This window comes from Protomyctophum parallelum (genome assembly GCF_964188405.1).
Source record: "Protomyctophum parallelum genome assembly, chromosome: 5".
In the NCBI taxonomy this organism is placed as follows: domain Eukaryota; kingdom Metazoa; phylum Chordata; class Actinopteri; order Myctophiformes; family Myctophidae; genus Protomyctophum; species Protomyctophum parallelum.
In genome coordinates this window covers 41,817,943-41,838,714 of record NC_139702.1, presented here as the reverse complement: position 1 = coordinate 41,838,714, position 20,772 = coordinate 41,817,943, and the positions used below count along the sequence as shown (strand labels likewise).

Here is a 20,772-nt window from a genome sequence, read left to right as displayed (position 1 = left end):
GCCAGATGATGCCTATAAAATGTGAACATAAAATGTTTTTTCTTTCAGGTCTTATTATTCTCTCCAACACCCTTAAGGTGGTTGCACACTGGTACATTTCTTTCGCTGCGTTTTGCGGATCCGAAAGTAGTAGGCTATCACTAGCTGTCAGCCTGTCATCAATACCCCACTAGACAGTAGAAAGTAGTAGGCTATCACTAGCTGTCAGCCTGTCATCAACACCCCACTAGACAGTAGAAAGTAGTAGGCTATCACTAGCTGTCAGCCTGTCATCAACACCCCACTAGACAGTAGAAAGTAGTAGGCTATCACTAGCTGTCAGCCGGTCATCAACACCCCACTAGACAGTAGAAAGTAGTAGGCTATCACTAGCTGTCAGCCTGTCATCAACACCCCACTAGACAGTAGAAAGTAGTAGGCTATCACTAGCTGTCAGCCTGTCATCAACACCCCACTAGACAGTAGAAAGTAGTAGGCTATCACTAGCTGTCAGCCTGTCATCAACACCCCACTAGACAGTAGAAAGTAGTAGGCTATCACTAGCTGTCAGCCTGTCATCAACACCCCACTAGACAGTAGAAAGTAGTAGGCTATCACTAGCTGTCAGCCTGTCATCAACACCCCACTAGACAGTAGAAGGTAGTAGGCTATCACTAGCTGTCAGCCTGTCATCAACACCCCACTAGACAGTAGAAAGTAGTAGGCTATCACTAGCTGTCAGCCTGTCATCAACACCCCACTAGACAGTAGAAGGTAGTAGGCTATCACTAGCTGTCAGCCTGTCATCAACACCCCACTAGACCCCACGCAGAAAACTGATAAAAATCGACCCCGGTCCAAATTTCTTTTTATACAGACGTAATATTCGACGGCAGTGTGCAAACGTGATTTTTTTTTACGTGCCTCCGAAATTCGCTCTGATATTCGGCCAAAAAAACACACCAGTGTACAAACACATTAACTGTGACATTCACTCTGTATGCCAAGACCTTTTCCAGATGGATATTCACGTTTCTTGGATATAATGCGCGACTAAGGAATTAGTGGCATAATTCACTCAATTGCTTACAGATAGGCCTGTCCATAAATAGAAACGCTCTTGTGTGAAGATCATCGTGAATCCGATAAGGCACATCCAGCTCTAAATATGAGATCTGCCAGGCAATAAAGAAATAAATCATACAATAGGAGGAAAATGGCAAATCAGTATGAGGCTGCGGTTTCCGCAGCCGTGGTTATAAAAAAAACCCTCCATTTGCAATAAGTACACAATTGTACTCAGCAGGTCATGCCTTTCACATACACTTCACAGCACTCCAACGAAAGAAAAGAAACAATTCAAACATGGAGAAAGAATTGATAATAATAAAGAAGAAAGTCCACATTACAGGACGCCCAAAAAGATCTACACTAGTTTTAATCTTGGACTGTCAAATATTCTATATCTGTCTCCTGTAATATTGGTTAAACTAGCAAAGAATCAACATTGGTACAAATATATAACAACATGAACTATTTGAAGAAATAAAATAAAAATAAAAACAAGCCCAAACTCATCATCATAAAGAATGGAATCATAATCAATAGCATTATTAATATTATCAATACAATTGTTATTTAATTTACCCTGTTACTTCAACAAAAGCGTTTGATTTCTCATTCATGATTGTATTTCCATTGCTAAGCAAAAACAAAACGTTTCTTTTGGTGTACAGAGCGCCAGAAGGGAGGGAATGACAATAAGGGTGTGAAGGAGAGCAGCAGAGATGGAAAGATTTTATCTTCTTCTTTCATCTCCATTCCTCCCTCCCTCCCATCCCATCTTCCTCTGAGTCGAAGAGAGCAGCAGCAGAAACCCAAAAAAGAAGAAGGAAAAGACTTCACCAACAGCGTAGTCTGCAGTGGGCAGTGGCCTTGGTCTTAGTCTGCAGTGGGCAGTGGCCTTGGTCTTAGTCTGCAGTGGGCAGTGGCCTTGGTCTTAGTCTGCAGTGGGCAGTGGCCTTGGTCTTAGTCTGCAGTGGGCAGTGGCCTTGGCTCATTGTCCAACTTCTCTTCATTGTAGTGGCATGAGGCCAACATACGGAATAAAGAATAAGTGGTCTTTCAGGAAGCCATCTTCCTTTCTTTCCTCATCACTTCCTCTGTTCCTTCCTCCACATCCAACCATCTGAGATGATCTCTTGTCTCTCAAAAGCAAGACTGATTCTGGACAGGCTTTCCATGAATGTGTCTCTCATTTCCACCACCCCGTATATCTCTCTCTTTCTCTCTCTCGCTCGCTCAGAATCTTTCCTCTCAGACGTCCGACTCAATGCTGGAGAGCTTTTCATAAACGTGTCCATTGCTGGCGCTGTTGAAAGGTCTTTGTCCTAATGCGTCCCTACCACCTGGGAGTAACTTGTTGGTCCCCATGTGGTTCCCCATGGGTCCTCCAACCCCGCCCAGACACAGGTCGTTGGGGAACCTGGGGGCCACATTGGACATCACCCCTGCGGTGGCCGACGCTGGCAAATAGGACGCTGCTCCCATGGAGCCACGGAAGTCTCCTCCTCCTCGGCTGTTGTTGAGTAGCTGCTGCTGATGTTGCTGCGTCTGTGGCTTTTTGAAGTAGTACGGTTTGGCACCGTGTAAAAGACACTGGTCATCACCGAAGGTTGGGATGAAGGGGTTCTGGTTCACCTTATCTGGGTAGAGAGATTTAGACAAGGAGTAAGTCCCGGCCGCCCTGCTGCCACCACCACCTCCACCACCACCGCCCCCACCTCCCACCATAGCTCTATCTCTGTCCCTCATGTCTCTCTCCCCAACCGATCGCCGGTGCAACCCCCCATCGCTTCCACGGAATGAACTGAATGAGGAGCCTCCTTTTGCCCTATCCCCAATATCACCACCGCCTGCATACCTCTCAAACACGTGGGCATAGGGGCTGGGGCCCTCCATGAAACGATCTTTGTCTTTCAAGCTCACGCTTCGGGGTTGGGGGAGCTGCCCCCCGACACCCCCGCCTGCTCCTGCCATGCGACTAGCCCCTTCCCTCTGCAGGTCTACAAATGTGTCATAGGAGTGCTGCCTTCGCAAGACCCTCCCCCCTGGCCCTAACTTCCTGCGCTGTGTCTGAGCTTGGGACTGGCTAATCCCTACGTCACTCTTCCCACCGCTAAACACAATGTTATTGTCTTCGCTGATGTTGTAGAGATTGCTTGGTTGTTTCTTACAGGACTCGCACCTCTTACTGCCAGCCGAGCTGGGGCGAGTGGTGCCCCCTCCCCCTACACCTCCCCCGTGGTGAGCAAGGCAGTTGTGACACTCCCAGTCGCCCCCGGCTATGCCCCCCCCTCCTATCCCAGGACCACCCTTCTCCCAGCAGGCGTGAGCCTGCTGCCCTGCTGCCACCGAGCCAAGCCCGCTCTTACACTCTGACTTCTTGCTTTTACCTTTCAAGAAGTCCTCCACGGGAACCAGGCTGCCAACACCACCTCCTCCACCACCCTCCTGCTCCCACATGGCCTTGCCCTCCTTGGAGCGGAACGGGTCCGCGTAGAAATCCCTCGGGTTATCTTTCTCGTTGCGGAACGAGTAAGGCGAAGAATTACCCGCTCCTCCTCCTCGCTTCCGCTCCAGGGGCGGCGAGGCAGAGCGGTGCGCCATGGGGCCGTGAGGGAAGTGGTGGTGGACGGTTTGGTGGTGGGCTCTCCGTCTGAGGCCGTCCAGCGCTATCTCGTCCTGCTCCCGTCTGCACTTGGCCGAGGCCGGGCGCTTTTTCAGACTGTCCCTGTACTGCTTGCGCCTCTTGGCGCCCTCCAGGTTGCCGTAGGTGACGGTGTGCGTGGAGATATCCGACGCGTCGTCGTCGCCGCCCCCCGAGCCTCCCCCACCCCCGCCGCAGTACCTGTCCTGACCCCGGACGAGCCCCATGCTGGACGTGCCTCCTTTGAAAGAGAACCTGCCATAGACATTGTTTGCCTTGAACGTGCCCTGGCCGGAGCCCGCGGGAGCGTGCCCGGCGATCAGGTCAAACTTATTGGTGTTCCGGTGGGTCATGGAGGCACGGGGCTGGGTGGTGAAGATGGGCGCCACGCCTACCCCTAAGCCGTCGCAATCGAACATCCCACCCTCCAGCGAGCTAGCGCTGCCTAAGCTACGCGGCCTATTAGGCGGGGGTCCGGACATACCCAGAGCGGGGTGGTGGTGCAGGTAATGGTCCTGGTACAGGTTGCTGTCCTTCAGGGGCAAGTTGCCAAAAGTCCTCTCCACCTCGCCGATGTAGTCACTGAACATATTGTCCTTGCAGTCCGTCGGATGGCCCGCCAGGCTGCGCCGCTGCTCCTGCATGTCGTAGATGGTCGACTCGCGGCCACCGTGGCCGTAGTCCAGGGCGGCGTGTGGCGAGCCGTTCACGCCCGGGATGGCCGTCATGTCCTTGGCGGTGCGGAGCAGCCGCAGGATGTTGGAGTGAGTGTTGTTCATCATGTTGATGTTCATCGTGGCGGAGGGGGAGTCCGTGTTGGACTTGTTCTCCTCGATCTGCACCCCATGGATGCAGCTCCAGATGCCCTGGAGGGAGGGAACAGGACAGGAGCAGGGAGGAAGAGAGAGAGAGAGAGAGAGAGAGAGAGAGAAGGCATAAGAGGAAGCAACCAGTGAGAGGAGAACAATCAAACAGAGTAAGAGAAGTGACGTGTGATAGGGGAGAGGTTTGGGAGGTGCTAACACAAAGTTAATGACCACATGGGATTCAGCAGGATTGTTGTAGCGTTTACCTCTTCCCATCAAACCAAATTAAAAGTAGCGCTATGGGCCCAGGCCGTAGCGTAACGGTCTGGGCACCGGACTGGTAATCCAGTCGCAGTGTGCCGCGGGTTCGACTCCCGGACCCGACACGGCCTTTACTGCATGTCATCCCCCCATCTCTCTCCCGTTTCCTGTCAGCCTACTGTCTGTCCCTTCAAAAATCAATAAAAGGCGTAAGCAGCAAAAAAAATATCTTAAAAAAAAAAAAAAAAGTAGCGCTATGACATAGAGAACAGAAAGCATTCTCGCACTGAATGCCAACCCCAGACACACAGCTGACATAACTAAAGAAGGTGATTAGCAGACACACAGCAGGAGAAGGTAGAAAGTGGGACATCAAGCGTGGGGAAAAACCAAACAAAAATAAAATCAACAAGCTAAATTTCTATTTTGGCTCGTACAAGGACAGAGGAAAATGAGACAGGGCACACAGACAGACTGATTAACCAACTAGCCGTCAGAGAGCAAGAGAGGGATTAATGCACTGCCCTGTTCTGTCTGTCTGACTGACCAGGCTCTTGTTTACACACTATTAAACAGTAATAGGAGTTGAGTTAAAAAACCCATCTAAAAAAACATGTTCAGTTTACACAAGAGCAGAAATAAATTAAAATAACTGAAATACAAGATTCAGAGTGGCCAGCAAGCCGTGGGTATTCAAGTGCGATACAAAATTCAGGACTCTCTTATGAAATAGACAAGTTGTCATGGGCCGAATCTGTGCTTGATGGCTTATGAAAGCATGGACTTTGAAGAGATGACGGCTTGACGGAGAAGTCAAACATACTGTACTTGTTGAAATGGCAGCTGACGGGTTGCGTGGCCGAATACGATAGCCAAATGCCAAAAGGTCAGGGGCACCGTAACCCGTCAACTTGTCACACAATGTTTCCGCGTCCGTCTCCTATAGTGACTGTCCCTGTCTCCGAGCTGCATTCATGAATCTGAAACTATAACTGTCTCTTTTATGCGGCCATTCTTTGTCATTTTTGTCCCGTCTCTCTTATCTCCGTCACTGGACATTCTGCTGAGCGGCAGACGGCCCCCGGTGGGATTGTCTCTTTTTTTTAATCTCTCCCCGTCCGTAGCGAGTAGCGACTACGGCTGCAGGGAATGGAAATAGAACAGAGGTTAGCGGCACGCCAGCCAATCCATTCTTTTCTGCGCTCCCGCTTCCTGATCGTGGCTATTCTTCCTTATCACTCCTCTCTATAACTGATCTCGTTCTCCCACTCTCTATTTTTATTAGACTCTTCAAGTCTCTTCAAGTCTCACTTCTTCCCTATATACTGTACTATATTATATGTACTATATTCTTCGCTATATACTGTATGTGTGTGCAGGTTACTTGAGAGCCATACTGTCTCCAAATCATTTCTCCTCCCTCCCACCTCAACTTGAGTGTTAAACCAGGCATGGAAAAGTGTAATGGAGTATTGGAAATCACCTACCATGGGAAATAATAGCAGACACTCTTGAATAGTGAGGCTAAATGGATACCGTGATGTAACTGACTGAATACAATCTGCTCATGTGCGTATTATATGTATGCATCCAAACAGAAAAGTCTGATTGCATTAAACGACGAAAAACGATGTTAAACTCACTTTGCCACTCACGTTATGCATGCGCATAATTTTTATCCCACTTTTTCACCCGTTTTTCACCCCTGTGTCAATTATCTAATGTGATCCTGGGCTCTACACACCCTCCGCCAACCTAGACCCCATATATGGGGGGACATGGGGAGAGCAACGGACTTGAACTCATGCTTCCTTCATGCCTGAGTGTCCAAGTTGCTCCTTTACACATGACAGGGGGCAGTTTCCCTGGTTGGACGTAGCGCGTGGAAGGAATACGTTATTCCAAATTCCTTTCCCCTCCATCAGGCGCTCCGGCTGGCCAGGGGGAGGCAGTTTAGAGACCAGGATTACTGCATGTTTTTTGTGAGGGTACCTAGCCTAGGGGACACGGGGAGAACATGCAAACTCCACACAGAAAGGCCTTTTCGCCAACCCCGCCTTGGGTATGGGCACTGATGACACGAAGGAGGAAACACGCCGCCAGCACCCACAGCGTCCCGAGCGGGACGCATACCCTCTATTGGACAGCCCTATTAACATCTGTGCCAGACCTTTATAGTGCACAGGCTTTGATTTTGAGAAAATAGGAAGTAGTTATTTCAAAGTGTTCTTTGCGTGGGTAATTCATTGGCAAGGCAGCGTCTTTGTGAGAAGAGTGGTGGAGGCATGCTGATACGGGCAAGGATTTCCCATGTTCGCATGAATGAAAGGTCTTTGTTTTGTTTATGTGTGAGCACCTGGCTTATAAAGGCACAAGCTGCTCGTATGGCGTGTTTCATGAACCATTAGCTTAGAGTTAGTGCATCATGACATTCAGCCCCGGGACGCGGATGATTGGATGGTGTAAAAGCAAATGTAAAAGCAAATGAATGAGAAATGTTTCTTTATGATGGGCAAAATCCACTCAAAAGACTTAAATTGGTAGCTACAAATAGAGGGAGATGGCATGTGATGGAGGATATGCACTCATGCTGCATGTGGCCCGGCCGGCTGGCATTGGACGTCTGGACTGCAAATGCCACCTGACGGGTTCGACTCCCCATCTCTCTCACCCCATTTCCTGTCAGACTACTGCATCTATCAATAAAGGCACAGCACCTCCCAAAATGTCACAGGTGAGTCATTCTACCCCTGTGACATGTCAATCACGGCTGGTGGTCTCGAATGCCTTTTGTCAGAACTAATGTCAGCTTTAGCAAACATAAACAACGCAATCATACCCTGCTGATGGAGAAGGTCAAACTCGGCTTGCCCGTGCACACCCCCATGAAGCAGAAGCGGAGCTGCCAGTAGAACAAGTGTTCGGAGATGAAGGTGATTAGTGACAAAGCCATGGCGGCCCCCAGCATGTAAAAGACCCCCGCCATGTTGTCCACGTCCAGTTGGCTGGACATCACCTCGTTCTTCTCATTGTGACAGATCCCAGTCAGCCACATAGCCTCCAGCTCCTCCATCTCACCTGCAACGAGAGGCAAGACAAATAAAATGGTTATTGTGTGTGTGTGTGTGTGTACTGTATGTGCGTGCGTGCGCACGCACGTCTATTACTTTGTGAAGGCCAAGTGTACAACTGCAGCGGCAACACAGAAATGTGTGGGGAGGAATTAATTGGCACGACTAAATTGTGGAGGAACAAGGGGCAACAAATAATTGGCTACTTTAAAGCAAACCCAAACAGTGGGTCGGGAGCAATTTTCATGGGTCACGACTTGGATCCCGGGAAAACGGCTAATCTCTTTTTTGGATCTCGACCTGAAAAATTTGGGAACCACTGATTTTTATCACAAAACCTGTGCCTGCCTGTCTGTCTGTCTGAACTCAAAGTTTAGCCTTTGGATACACCTGTAAGGTCGTCGAGGCTAGTGCAAGTGCTATGGCAAGTGCTATGGGCCAAGATGGAGTCTGGGTTTAGAGGTGGGTTTAGAGTTTAGACTACGGTGGAAGAGTGAGTCTGCAGTTCTGATCCCAGTTCTGGGAAGTTCCATAGTTTTGGAGCCAGAAGGGAGAAGAGTCTGGGACGTGTGGAGCGTTGTCCCGGCTTTTTTAGTGAATGCTCTGCCAGCGTCCCCGTGTTGGCTGATCTACCCCTACAACCCCTACAATCAGGCTTTGAAGATATGGGGGGTCAGTATCAGAGTTTTATACTGTGTGGAGGGAGCTGAGAAGTGGAGAGGCATAAGTGGGAGACCCAATTCTCCTCGGTTCTCCTTTTCCCTGTTATGCTCCTACCATTCTCTCTCTTTCTTCTCTTTCCCATCACTCACTTGTTCTCTATATCTTTCTTTCTACTGCCACCTCCTTACACTGACCTCCTGTAAACTCACCCTAAATCTGCTGTGTTTGTCCTTATGTTCGTCTGAATTTGAGGTAGTTCTGTTGTGTTATCTAGCAATACAACATGCAGAACTACCTTGAATCATCTAGGTACTCAACACTAGGTCTACTGCATTGTGGATTGCATTGTTTTTTCTCCTGTATTTTTATTTAGCCACATTCCGTGGCACCCTACATTATCTGCCCCTTGGGAATAACATTCTTATTATTATTCGACCTTGTGTCTCTATACGCCCGAGACATTCCATCTCCCACGTAACATTAATTATGTTGTGGTGACCCACATCTAGAGACTGTGAGAGACTATGAGAGACATTCACCCGAGGGGTATGGTGCCTTTAAGAGCATGGGGGAAAGATGGAGGACTCAGTGCTTCCGGTTCCGGGTCACGGTGTTGTTGTTGTTATTCTCACTGCAGAGTATCTGTATTGTATTTATGTGGAAGATCAGTAAACTCCTCTACGCAACTCGGGTTTCCTGTCTCGCTGTTTCCTACTCCACAATGTCTCAAACACTTATATTAATCTTCACTGACTTCAGTTATGAACTACAAGCTACTCTTAAACTACATTTCCCATGCATTATGCTTCCTGGTTTGGACAGGATGTGATTGTGAGAACATCTCTTGGCTGTATGACACGTAGCTATAAATGCTATATTAACCGTGTCCATTTTGTGACACGGAGAGACTTTTTGTAATTTGGCTGTATGTGGATCTAGCGGACTGACCTCATGCTACCTTCTAAGCTGCTTCTTTTCACCTGACAGGGGAGAGTTTCCCCGGCCGGACGTAGAGCGTGGAAAGAACCAGTTCGATTCCCCTCCATCAGGGGGACCAGGGGGAGGTAGTTTAGAGACCAGGGTTACTGCATTTTATTTGAGGGTACCTACCCTAGGGGACATGGGGAGAACATGCAAACTCCACACAGAAAGGCCATTTCGCCAACCCCGCCTCGGGTATGTATGTAAGTATTAACTATTAAGTACTACTATTAACTATAATATTAACTATTAAGGATGGCATAGATTTAAACCTGCATCCTTAACATGTTCTAAAGTGTGATGGAGATATGAGCGAACCCCCGAGAGAGAAGATAAGCAGAAGGAGGGACAACTAGCAATAATAAGCCAGGTAACTGCAGCTATCTATGGCTAGTTAGCCTGCAGCTATCTATGGCTAGTTAGCCTGCAGCTATAGGACCAAAAGCTTTGAGGGTCTCGTCACCGGGAATATAATTATAGGACATTGTATTGTATGTATGTATATTGTGTTATTGATGCTTTGGATGAATGTAATATGAATGTAATATTATATGTAATATATGTAATATTTATTGCCTTCATTAAGATGAAACGTATACATGATATAGTGGATATATTATAAACAGATATCGCGTGCATGGGTTATGTTTATCATGCATTCTGTCAGTTGATGTATTGTAAAAACAAAATATGTAAAAAACTTAAAAATTTATTTAACAAAAGCCAACGGTGTGTGTGCTCATCATGACGGAATTAGTGGTACTGGAGAAGTGGAGCTGACAGGTGAAAGGTTTGCTAGGAGTCATTCAACTCTGTTCCATTTACTGATGGGGTTCAACACTTGCCTTCAAATCAGGCTTCAAATAAGCTGTTGCATTTGTATATTAGCACAAAATCAATCCGTAGAGAAACTGGAGGGTTCAGACATTGGAGGTAAAATGTACTCATTTCCAGCTTAGTTTGAGGTGTAGTAACCGTCAGACTGTAGTCTGACGTCTATATTTTAGATTATTATTAATTCAGCTTTCACATTTTACAGTCAATTAAGTGATCAGGCAAACATGTTCTCTCCTTAGTAAATTAATAGCAGTTAGATAATGATGCGCATCTGTGTAGTAGTTGTGTGTTGTTAGCCGAGCTTAGCCTCAAACCTCAAAGATATAAAACGCTGTATGGCTTGGGTGTCAAGCTGATGAAATATCATTACATTCAACAACATCCCCAAACACATAATATGCTGTCTACCTGTGCTCAAACGGTTTGTTGTATTATTAATCAGTTAATCACAAGTAAAGCAAATACGTCTGATCAATACGACAATCCATAGAGCGAGAATCACTAGCGGCAACCGGAACACTCGAACAGTCACATTCCGAGAAAAGACCCCAGAGCGGAAATAGGGGGCGTGTCCAGGAATACCATGTATAGAATATGGGTTTTGTATTAATAATACACATCTGAAAAGTAAATCCTACTGGAGTAAAAAGTGCAAGGTTTGCCTCTGAGATGTAGTAGAGTAGAAGTACAAAGTATAGAAAAATGGAAATACCTAAAATGTGTACTTAAAGGACAACTTTAGTTTTTTTCAACCAAGGTTCATGTTTTAGGTTATTATTAGAGAAAGTAAAAGATGAGTGTTATTATTCTTTCATTTGCTGCTTTCTTTCGTTTTAGGGATTTTAGCTGTTTTTGACAGGGGGGTGGGGGCATTCGAGCATTGGGCTAAATATGTTTTTTTTTACACAAAATATTATGGCGATTTCTTTTTTTATTATTTACTATAGTCCTACTAGACCCCAAGAAATTACATCTGGCCACAAAAGATCACGAGATCTACTGAATGTGTCAAACTGCATATTGAGCCTATGACACACAGTGGGCTGTATTTTGCGTGTCTTAAGGACCAGGTCTTATTACCTAACTTGAGTAAACTAAAGACCTGGAGGCGTGGTCAATGCTCTTTGGCCACTCAGAATAGCCAAATGGCATTGACCACGCCTCCAGGTCTTTAGTTTACTCAAGTTAGGGAATAAGACCTGGTACTTAAGACACGCAAAATACAGCCCACAGTGTGGCTTCCCCCCAGTAGGCCTCCTTCACATTCAGTAGATCCTGTGATCTTCTGTGGCCAGATGTAATTTCCTGGGGTCTTGTAGGACTATAGTAAATAATAAAAAATCGCCATAATATTTTGTAAAAAAATACATATTTAGCCCCATGCTTGAATGCCCCCGCCCCCCTGTCAAAAATAGCTAAAATCCCACTCATCTTTTACTTTCTCTAATAACAACCTAAAACATGAACCTTGTTGAGTAGAGTACTTGAGTAAATGTACTTTTAGTTGGCCTACTTTTCCCACCAGTGGAAGTATCGCACACTCGCACAGTTAATCCAGTTGTGTCTACAACTCTACAACCGCATCATCCACACCTCTTGTGTACTAACAGAGGGAGACACGTGAGTACACACCGGATGAGTTTGACCTTCATGTGGGCCAACGTATGCACGCTGACAGCTGAGAGATATGGTCTGTGATACGAGATGAGACGTCTCATACAATGACCGATCAGGCGCGTGTGTGTGTGTGTGTGTGTGTGTGTGTGTACGTCTGGCAGGAGACCAGGATCGAGGGTACACACCGATGTCCATCGTTAGTGGGAGACGTGTCCTTTTGTTATACCTCTGAAATGTCAGATAGAATTACAACTAATGCATGCAGACAGGCTGCCCATGTGAGTCGCACACGCGCACACGCACACGCGCACACGCACACACACACACACACACACACACACACACACACACACACACACACACACACACACACACACACACACACACACACACACACACACACACAGCTGACACCATATATTCCGCCGTTTCCCTGACAAAGCTTTCAGTGTCGGACTAGATGCGTTGACCGATCCTCCTCCTGGATGTGATCGCTGATGAGCGTTCTCTTTGTACTGACCCCTTCCATCCATCACAGAAACTAACTGGGACATGACACCGTAGCACATGTCAAGTACATATACTGTACGGTCAAAGACGATACCATGGGCCATTGTGTGTCTGTGTCTGTGTGTGTGTGTGTCAGTGCCGTAGCTACCTATAAGTGATATTCACTGCGAGTATGGCAACACGGCGAGGGTTGAAACAAAATGTGCCAAAAAGTGCCAAGTGTGCCATGAAGTGACCCTCATATTAACAAATCTTTCCACGGCTCCGCCACGTATTAACAAGCACTCGTGTGTGCCTCCTCACAAGCAGCAAAAGTAACCGATCTGCATGAGAAAACGCAGCACGTCCCTGTGCGTGCGTGCTGTAAATGTAGGTGCTGAACACAGTATTGCGAGGTACAGTATGTGATCAGGCATGTCTATACCTATTTGGATTTGTTAATCCAAATGCTCATGTCCACTTTGTCCAGACTCATTTTAAAGTGAGTTCATGATTTTCCTGACCCAAGACACCATTAAAAAGTGCCAACACTGCACATGTCATAACATGTGCAGTGTTGGCCCTTTTTAATTCCTTCTTCTGTGGTCTAGTCTGATCTGTGGAGGGATGAATGTGCTATTTCTTTTTCCTGGTGTTCACCCTGAATTTGCATGTGGCTTTAATTGTTTCAAATATGAAAGAAGCAGCGTGCATACCAAACGATTTGTGGATAGCATGGGGAATTTATTGGACTGCAACGAGGGGATTATTACGCTATTTAGAATAGAGAGGACGCAAGAGAAGAAAAATGTAACTGTTTTCCTTCCATAGTATACCTGTAAATAGTTCAAGGCAATTCTCAATACAAAGTGTAAACAGCTGTAATAGAGTGCTAATAGGAATGTCCTTTTGCAGGCTAACCCAGATGTTAAAACCATTATGGGTTATGGTACATCTACAATAAAATGGTTCCAGTGGGGTTTGGGTAAATGTAAAAAATAAACTGTAGCAACAAAGGCTTATGATATTCGGTTCATAAGATAATCTCCACAAATCAACACACTGCGTAATTCATGAACATGAAACTAGACTAAATCACACAATCTGCAGAAAATTGAAAACTCTAGTAAATTAACACAGAAATGTGGCAAAGGAACGGATCGCAAACCCACTTCCAGGTTTTATGACTACAGTATATAGCACTGCAGTGGTTCTCAACCAGTGGTCCTTGAGGAGGTTCCAGGTGGTCCCCAGTTAAATGATGGAGAGTTGGTAACCAAATGGACACTTTAATATAGATAATATAGATATTTATATTTTTGTGGACAAAACGCTATCCACAAAATATTCTACGTTTCGGGTCTTGGGCGGCTAACTCTCATCAAATCGTCGTACGTGTCTCAAATGCCCAATAAATAATGGACCTTCAGAATCAGAATCATCTTTTCTGTCACCTTGATATGAAAAGGGTTGAAAACCACTGCTATATTAAATAGTGAGGTTTCACATTTAAAAGAAACTGGAAGGCTTCAGGCCCTTACCGTCTCCAAACAGCATGAGGATGGCCAGGTCTACGGCTCTCTTCCAGCCGGAGTCCTTCTGGATGGCGATGCCGTAGCCGGTGGTGGCGAACACCTTGCCACTGCCGATGGTCACCAGCTTACAGCCCTCGTCTCTGCCCGCCATGTAGTTCAGAACGGCCGCGTCGTAGATGAATGCATCCAGTTTGCTGGGAGGGAAGATTAATTTCAAAGATATTTTTTTTGTGGCTTACGCCTTTATTGATTTTTTTTTTAAGGGATAGAAAGTAGGCTGACAGGAAACGGGAGAGAGATGGGGGGATGACATGCGGTAAAGGCCGTGTTGGGTCCGGGAGTCGAACCCGCGGCACACCGCGACTGGATCACCAGTCCGGTGCCCAGACCGTTACGCTACGGCTTGGGCCGGGAAGATTATTTTCTTTGGTAAGATTTACATGATGTATTTTGGGGATTTTGGCCTTTATTTTGAATGAACAGTGGAGAGAGGGGAGAATCAGAAACAGAGACAGTTTTATTTTTGAGGGGCAATTTTTTAGCCCCTCCTATGTGCAGCTTTTGGTGTATGTAACCCAAATTTTCTCCTAACACAAAAAAAGTGAATGGACAATTTTGAGTTTTAGTGTAAACACAAACATTGTGTAACGCAAACATTGATGACAAAGGTGGGGACGCCCCTCACTGACATGCAGCAAAGGTCGTCGAGATCCGAACCCGCAACATGCTGTCAGGTTGCAGCAGCCTATAGGTGCATGCCTGGACCGCTACCCTAGCTGTCCGGGCCAGAAACACTATTCGTTGACAATTGTCATCCTTATGGGGTGCGGTCTATAAGGAGGATTTATACTTACACACATGATTCACACACACATTCATACACCGATGGGCGATGACGGAGTATTGCTCAAGGGCACTTCGACACTAACTCTGGGAAGTGAGAGAGTGCCCAGTGTGACGTGGGCACTGGACACAAACATTTTTAGGAGACGGGAAGCAGGTTGGAGTCTATTCATTTCAATGGGAGAATGAACGTGAACACGGCTTCTGAACCATTCTTTAGCCCCATGGTCACTGAACTAAATATTGGACCCGATCGTCACAAGCCACACAATATTTCCAAGATGTTCATATACTAAAATAGCATTTTTAGTATTTTAGTCCTTCAATGTTTGTGTTTACACGCGTTTGTCTTCAATGTTTGTGTTGACACAGACCCTCAAAGCTGGACATATAACCTCAACAATCTTTGGTATACTAGAACAGATGACTTATTCTTTAAGACTGCAAAAAGAGCTGGGTGAAAGAAGATGGGAGAAAATGGACAGAGTACTTAGCTGGGGGGGTGGATGTGGAGTGAATATGGGTGGTGTCCTTCCGATTGTCATTGAATGTAACGAACCCAAAAACCTGTAATATGTATTGCTGCTGTTGTACATCCCATGACCTCTTGCTTTTTTTCTTCTTTTTTTTTTTGTCTTTTGTTTTTACTCAGCTTTCTTTTACTGTTGATGTTTCTGTCCTATTGTATGTCTTGTTTTTTTTTTTTTGTCTGTCTTGCATATTGAAAAATCAAGAATAATCAAAAATAAAGAGTTAAAAAAACAAAACAATCTTTGGTATAATCCGGCCTCGCTCTATACCGACCACTCCACGCCTGAGCCACTGCCGCCCCATCAATCACCTTCTGCAGTATTTATTGATGTCATGCCCAGCTGGTGATAGCTGACGGATAAATGGACATGACAGTATGCAGCTGGGTGACACGCTCTAATCAAACAGCACCCCCACAGCGCCGCTAGCGTATCACTGGTCAGGGCTGCAGCTCAATCAGCCACCAGCCGAGACAACCTGCTGGCTGCCAGAGCTAAGCCACCTCTCTGCATTCACAAAATATATACCTCAGAAGTGTTAAGCCTGATTTATAATTGGATGCGTACACCTGTAGCTGCAAGCTCACAATGCGATTTGTTGTTGTGAGCTTGTAGATCTGACAGGGATGGAAGAGGGAGGAGCTGTTGACAGAGAGAGAGATGGATACAGAAGGTGTGAGGGAGGGAATGAGAGATAGAGTGAGAGATGTGAGGAGCTATTAACTTTGATAACTAGAGAGAGAGAGAGAGAGAGAGAGAGAGTATAACACAGTCCTCTGTGTTAATAATAAATGGACCAGAATTGACCCACAAGAAGTGGTGGAAAGTAACTAAGAACATTTACTCCAGTAGGCTACTGTACTTTTGAGGTAGGCCTACTTTTACTTTACCGGAGTATTTCCAAACTTCTATACTAATTGTACTCCACTACATCTCAGAGGCAAATATTACTCCACTACAATAATTTGAAAACTTTAGTTACTAGTTACTTTGTAGATTTTGATTAGTATTGCAAACTAGAAAAGGTGCCCCTCGGGGCACAGGTCTCCACCAGGATAATAGCGTTTGTGATGTTTGGACAACATTTTTAGGAGTAATATATGAAAAATCAAACAGATTTGTGTTGAACACATGACTATAGAGGTAGTGTATACCGAATTGCGTGGTGTATATGGATACAATCTGTAAGGTCGCTTCTCTGCCTCCGGGCGTCTCACTGGTAGGTAAGAACATGAATTGGCCTGTTATAGAGCCACCATGAGGCCGATTTCAAGACGGATCTGTCCGATATTTCATATTCCATCCTAATTGGCTAACATTGGCTTTCAAAGTTTGCAGGATTGTGTGTGTGTCCGTCCGTCTGTTAACAGCTAATCTCCGGCACCATTAACCCGGTCGATGCCAACGATGAACCTGTTATAGCGCCACCAGGAGGCCGACTTTTGCAAATATTACTCCTCCAGATTGCAGCATGCATACTTTTCTACTAGGCTGAGGAATATATCCAACCCTTTTCACATTGGCCTGTGCCCCGAGGGGCACTTTATCTAGTTTGAATTATTTTAACAGTTTTAATGCCGGGATTAAACAATCGTGTTTCAGGTTTCACTGCCGTGTTATAAGTTAAGCATGATGGCTTGTCGTAGTGTTCAAACATATTCTAAAATGCTGATCACGACAACAGAACGGGAGGGAAAGTGTTCTACAGTCAATTAACTCGAGTAACCCGGGTTCAGTAGTCAGTAGTGTTAATCAAGTACATTTTGAATACCAGACCTTTACTTTCCACGTTGCAGCATTGATACGTTTACTTGAATACCGGATGACTCGCCCCGGTGCTTGCCCCTTTTTCCTCCCGGAATTGTCACCAGTGAGGGGGATAACTTTGTAATATGCTATTGGCTGTTTGTATTCTTTTTGGAAAAATATAAAAAGATACTCCTGTAGAAGCTATATTATTTTACTTATATTGACCCTATAAACAATTTACTATTATTTAGTATATGTAAGGTTTTGCACACTCAAATGGTACCTCGTCAGATAATCCCCACATAGCCTACAACAACTTCTGTGAACAGACTTCAATGTAGTAGCTTTTCATAAATTATATTTGTACTTAGGCTGTCTGCTGTCATGCAAGTTTATAGTTAGAGAAATTCAAAGTCCAGCCGTCTGCTGTCCAGCCTCTCCCACCCCTCACTGGGGAAAATTCTGGGAGGAAAACAGAAACGGGGCGAGTCATCTTGTTACCGTTTACTTAAGGAAAACATTGGAGTACTCCTCCTCCTCCTCCTCCCACCACAAGGAGAGATAGAGTGAGTGAGAGATGTGAGGAGCTATTAGCTTTGACAGCCAGAGAGAGAGAGAGAGAGAGTATAAAACAGCCCTCAGTGTCAATAATACAGTGTTAATGGTGAAGGGAACTGAATTGACCCACAAGTCTTTTGCAGGTCAATTCGGGTCAATTAGTTTAGACTAGTTAAATGAACCCGGAGGATTTTACTGTCCAATATAGCTCCCACTGCAACCACAAGCTGTGCTGCTATTCTGAGCATGCTGAGCAGCCAGCTTCAGTGAATGCCCACCCACATCACTCTGCCCTCTCTCTCTCTCCCTCTCTCCCCGCCCGTGTGTGTGTGTGTGTGTGTGTGTGTGTGTGTGTGTGTGTGTGTGTGTGTGTGTGTGTATAGTCCTGTCACAATTATTACATAATCGCATAATTATTTGAGATAATAGCAATTATTTTTGCATAATCATCAATCGTTTCCATGTTGAAAAATGTCCATACATTTTCAAACATAGCAGATTTTGTAAAAAAAAAATGGAAAGAAAATAAATATTACAAATTATTTAATGTGTTTTCTTTGTATATATAAAGTTATTTGTCATAATGTGCAATTTGTGATCACGAAGCCTAAAAGGCAAACAAAAATACAAATTGTAACGTTCCAACGTTCAATGCAAAAAACACAATTAGTCGCCTTAATCGCAATTATTTGTGTGACAATTAATCGTCAACTTAAATTCATAATCGTGACAGCCCTATCTCTCTCTCTCTCTCTCTCTCTCTCTCCATAGTCTTTCTGCATTTCATGCACAAAATACTTGGCTGGTGCATGATCATGCTTTCATTCATTTGTTTCTCCATTCTTTTTCCCCACAGTTTGAAATAATCTCCACTAAAATGGTTTTTACTGCTGTTCTGTAAAGCGACTTTGGGTGCCTAGAAAAGCGCTCTATAAATCGTATATATTATTATTATTATTATAAGCTCTAAACATCGTCCTTTACCTCAATCTGAGCCCTAAAGATGCTTTAGGATGTGTGTGCGTGCGCCGAGATTTGGGATATTCGATGAGGTTTATAAGATGGGACCCTTAAGCAACTCACCCGTTCTTCAGGGAGTACAGGGCCTCGTCGACGTTCTTCTGGTGGAAGCTGGTCATGTAGCTGTGCATGTCCCGGTAGTTGTTGCGAATGTTGCGCTCCGTGCTCCCGTTGGGCACGGTGCCAAACCGGAAGGGCGGCGAGAAGTCGTTGGGCTTCTGGAACTGTTGGAGGGAGGGACGAGGGACGGGGGAGGGTTTGGGGTTGTGTACCGTGACAAGAGCAACAACAACACACACAGAAAATTAAACAAGTGTGTCCGTCAGTGTGGAAAAGGCATCGGCTCGGATCAAACAGGGTCTATTTGTGCAGCCCTGTGCTTCCACATCACAAAGAACAAATTGTTCTGGGGGTTCCGTTCTGTTCACTATGTGGTAATATGAGGGCGGAAGCAATTTGACGTACACACACGGCACGGCACGGCACGCACAACCAGCCCACACTCACTCTGCAGTGCACCTGTTCCTATATTATACCCAACACAACATCCCGTTCCCTGTGAGTTTCACCTTTTTGTCTGACAGACCAGACACCTGGTCCACATACTCCTCCTGGATCATGAAAGCAGCCAGGTTGGCCGTGTAGGAGGCCAGGAAGATGACGGCGAAGAAGGCCCACACTGACACCATGATCTTACTGGTGGTCCCTTTGGGGTTCTGCACCGGCACCGAGTTGTTGAACACCAGACCCCACAGCAGCCACACCGCCTTACCGATGGTGAACGAGGGACCACCTGGCTCTGTTGGAGAGAAGAGAGCCAGACAGATGGAGGGAGAGAGAATTTAAATTCAATTCAATTCAATTCAATTCAATTCAATTCGGTGATCCTGCTCACTGGACATGCTTCTGTCACATTAGGAACATATGCACTTCATCTCTCAGGAAAACCAAATCAGACTATCATTTTCAGGTAATTATCTCTTCCCAGGGAAATGCAGGCACATTTTGGAAGGCAGTGAATTCTCTTCAGAACCCCAGCACTGCTGCCCTACCTACATAAATTATCTGCAACAACCGCTCAATCTCAGACCCCATGGAAATATGTACATCTTTTAATACACATTTGCAGAAGCTGGACACCTATTCACGGTTTCACCCATACATACGTACAGAGGACCTGCACTCAAGGCTGTCAACCATGTTCCTACAAATAGCTCAACTGATCAATTCTCCCTGCAAGCCCCTCCCTGCCACTGTTGTCCTAGAAGCACTATTAAACATAAATCAAAAGAGCTCAACTGGGGAGGACAAATTAGACCCATATTTCTTAAAATTAGCAGCACCTCTTATTGTAGAGCAGATCACTCACATTACCCATTTTGACCTGAGATCAGATTCTAAAAATGTCTGTTTGAAAATGACAGTTTGTCAGTCGTTCTTCGATTTTTCAAAAATAGCAGACCTACAAGCTCGTAGCGCGGCACTCTGCGCCGCACTATGAGCTTGTAGATCTGCTATTTTTCAATAGCTAAAGCATAACATAATGCTAACACCAAAAGGGGTTAATCTTTCAATTTCATCAAGCTGTTTCCCTCATATTTGGAAAAGCACACATATAACAAGGGAGGTGACAAGCAAGATTTAGATAATTACAGACCTATCTCGAAACTAACGTGTCTTGCTAAAATCCTGGAAACACTCAAACTCCCAGTTAAAAGTATTTCTTTACAGTTTCTCTGTTTTAAATTTAAATCAGTCCGGCTTTCGATCCAATCACAGTACAGTTACCGCTGTCACTCTCATAACTAACAATATCATCTCCGCCTTAGATGAGAGAAAACATTGTGCTTCTTTGAAGCAGCTGGTAAAAAGAGTATCATATGAACATGTGCATGTTTTCCTTGAGCAAGAATCGTTCAGCAGTAGTTGGCTGTCCAATTCATTTTAGTTATTCTCATGTTTTTGCTACAAGAGCCTGGATTTTACTACTTGTCATGAAAATACTGTCACAACACATTGTTGTGAGTGGGGATTCCCCACAGATTGATCCCAAACCAAACCTCTGCTCCAACCTGTTCAGTGACGGCAGGACAAAACATTAGTGACTGTAGCTACTGTATCATC

At 45.4% G+C, this 20,772-nt stretch overlaps 1 protein-coding gene across 1 annotated transcript in view; it reads right to left on the bottom strand.

Moving 5' to 3' along the window:
- Nucleotides 1-2,295: 2,295 nt before the first annotated feature.
- The window catches only part of grin2bb (glutamate receptor, ionotropic, N-methyl D-aspartate 2B-b), a gene marked incomplete at its 3' end in the record, with an annotated part of 126,993 nt that continues 108,516 nt past the window's right edge, over nt 2,296-20,772 (bottom strand). Inside the window, exons 11-15 of the mRNA XM_083764855.1 lie at nt 19,218-19,447; nt 18,712-18,872; nt 13,955-14,142; nt 7,595-7,833; nt 2,296-4,554 (exon numbers count right to left, since the gene is read on the bottom strand). Of these exons, the coding sequence (XP_083620981.1) occupies nt 2,296-4,554; nt 7,595-7,833; nt 13,955-14,142; nt 18,712-18,872; nt 19,218-19,447 (3,077 nt within the window). The remainder of the gene's footprint in view (nt 4,555-7,594; nt 7,834-13,954; nt 14,143-18,711; nt 18,873-19,217; nt 19,448-20,772) is intronic.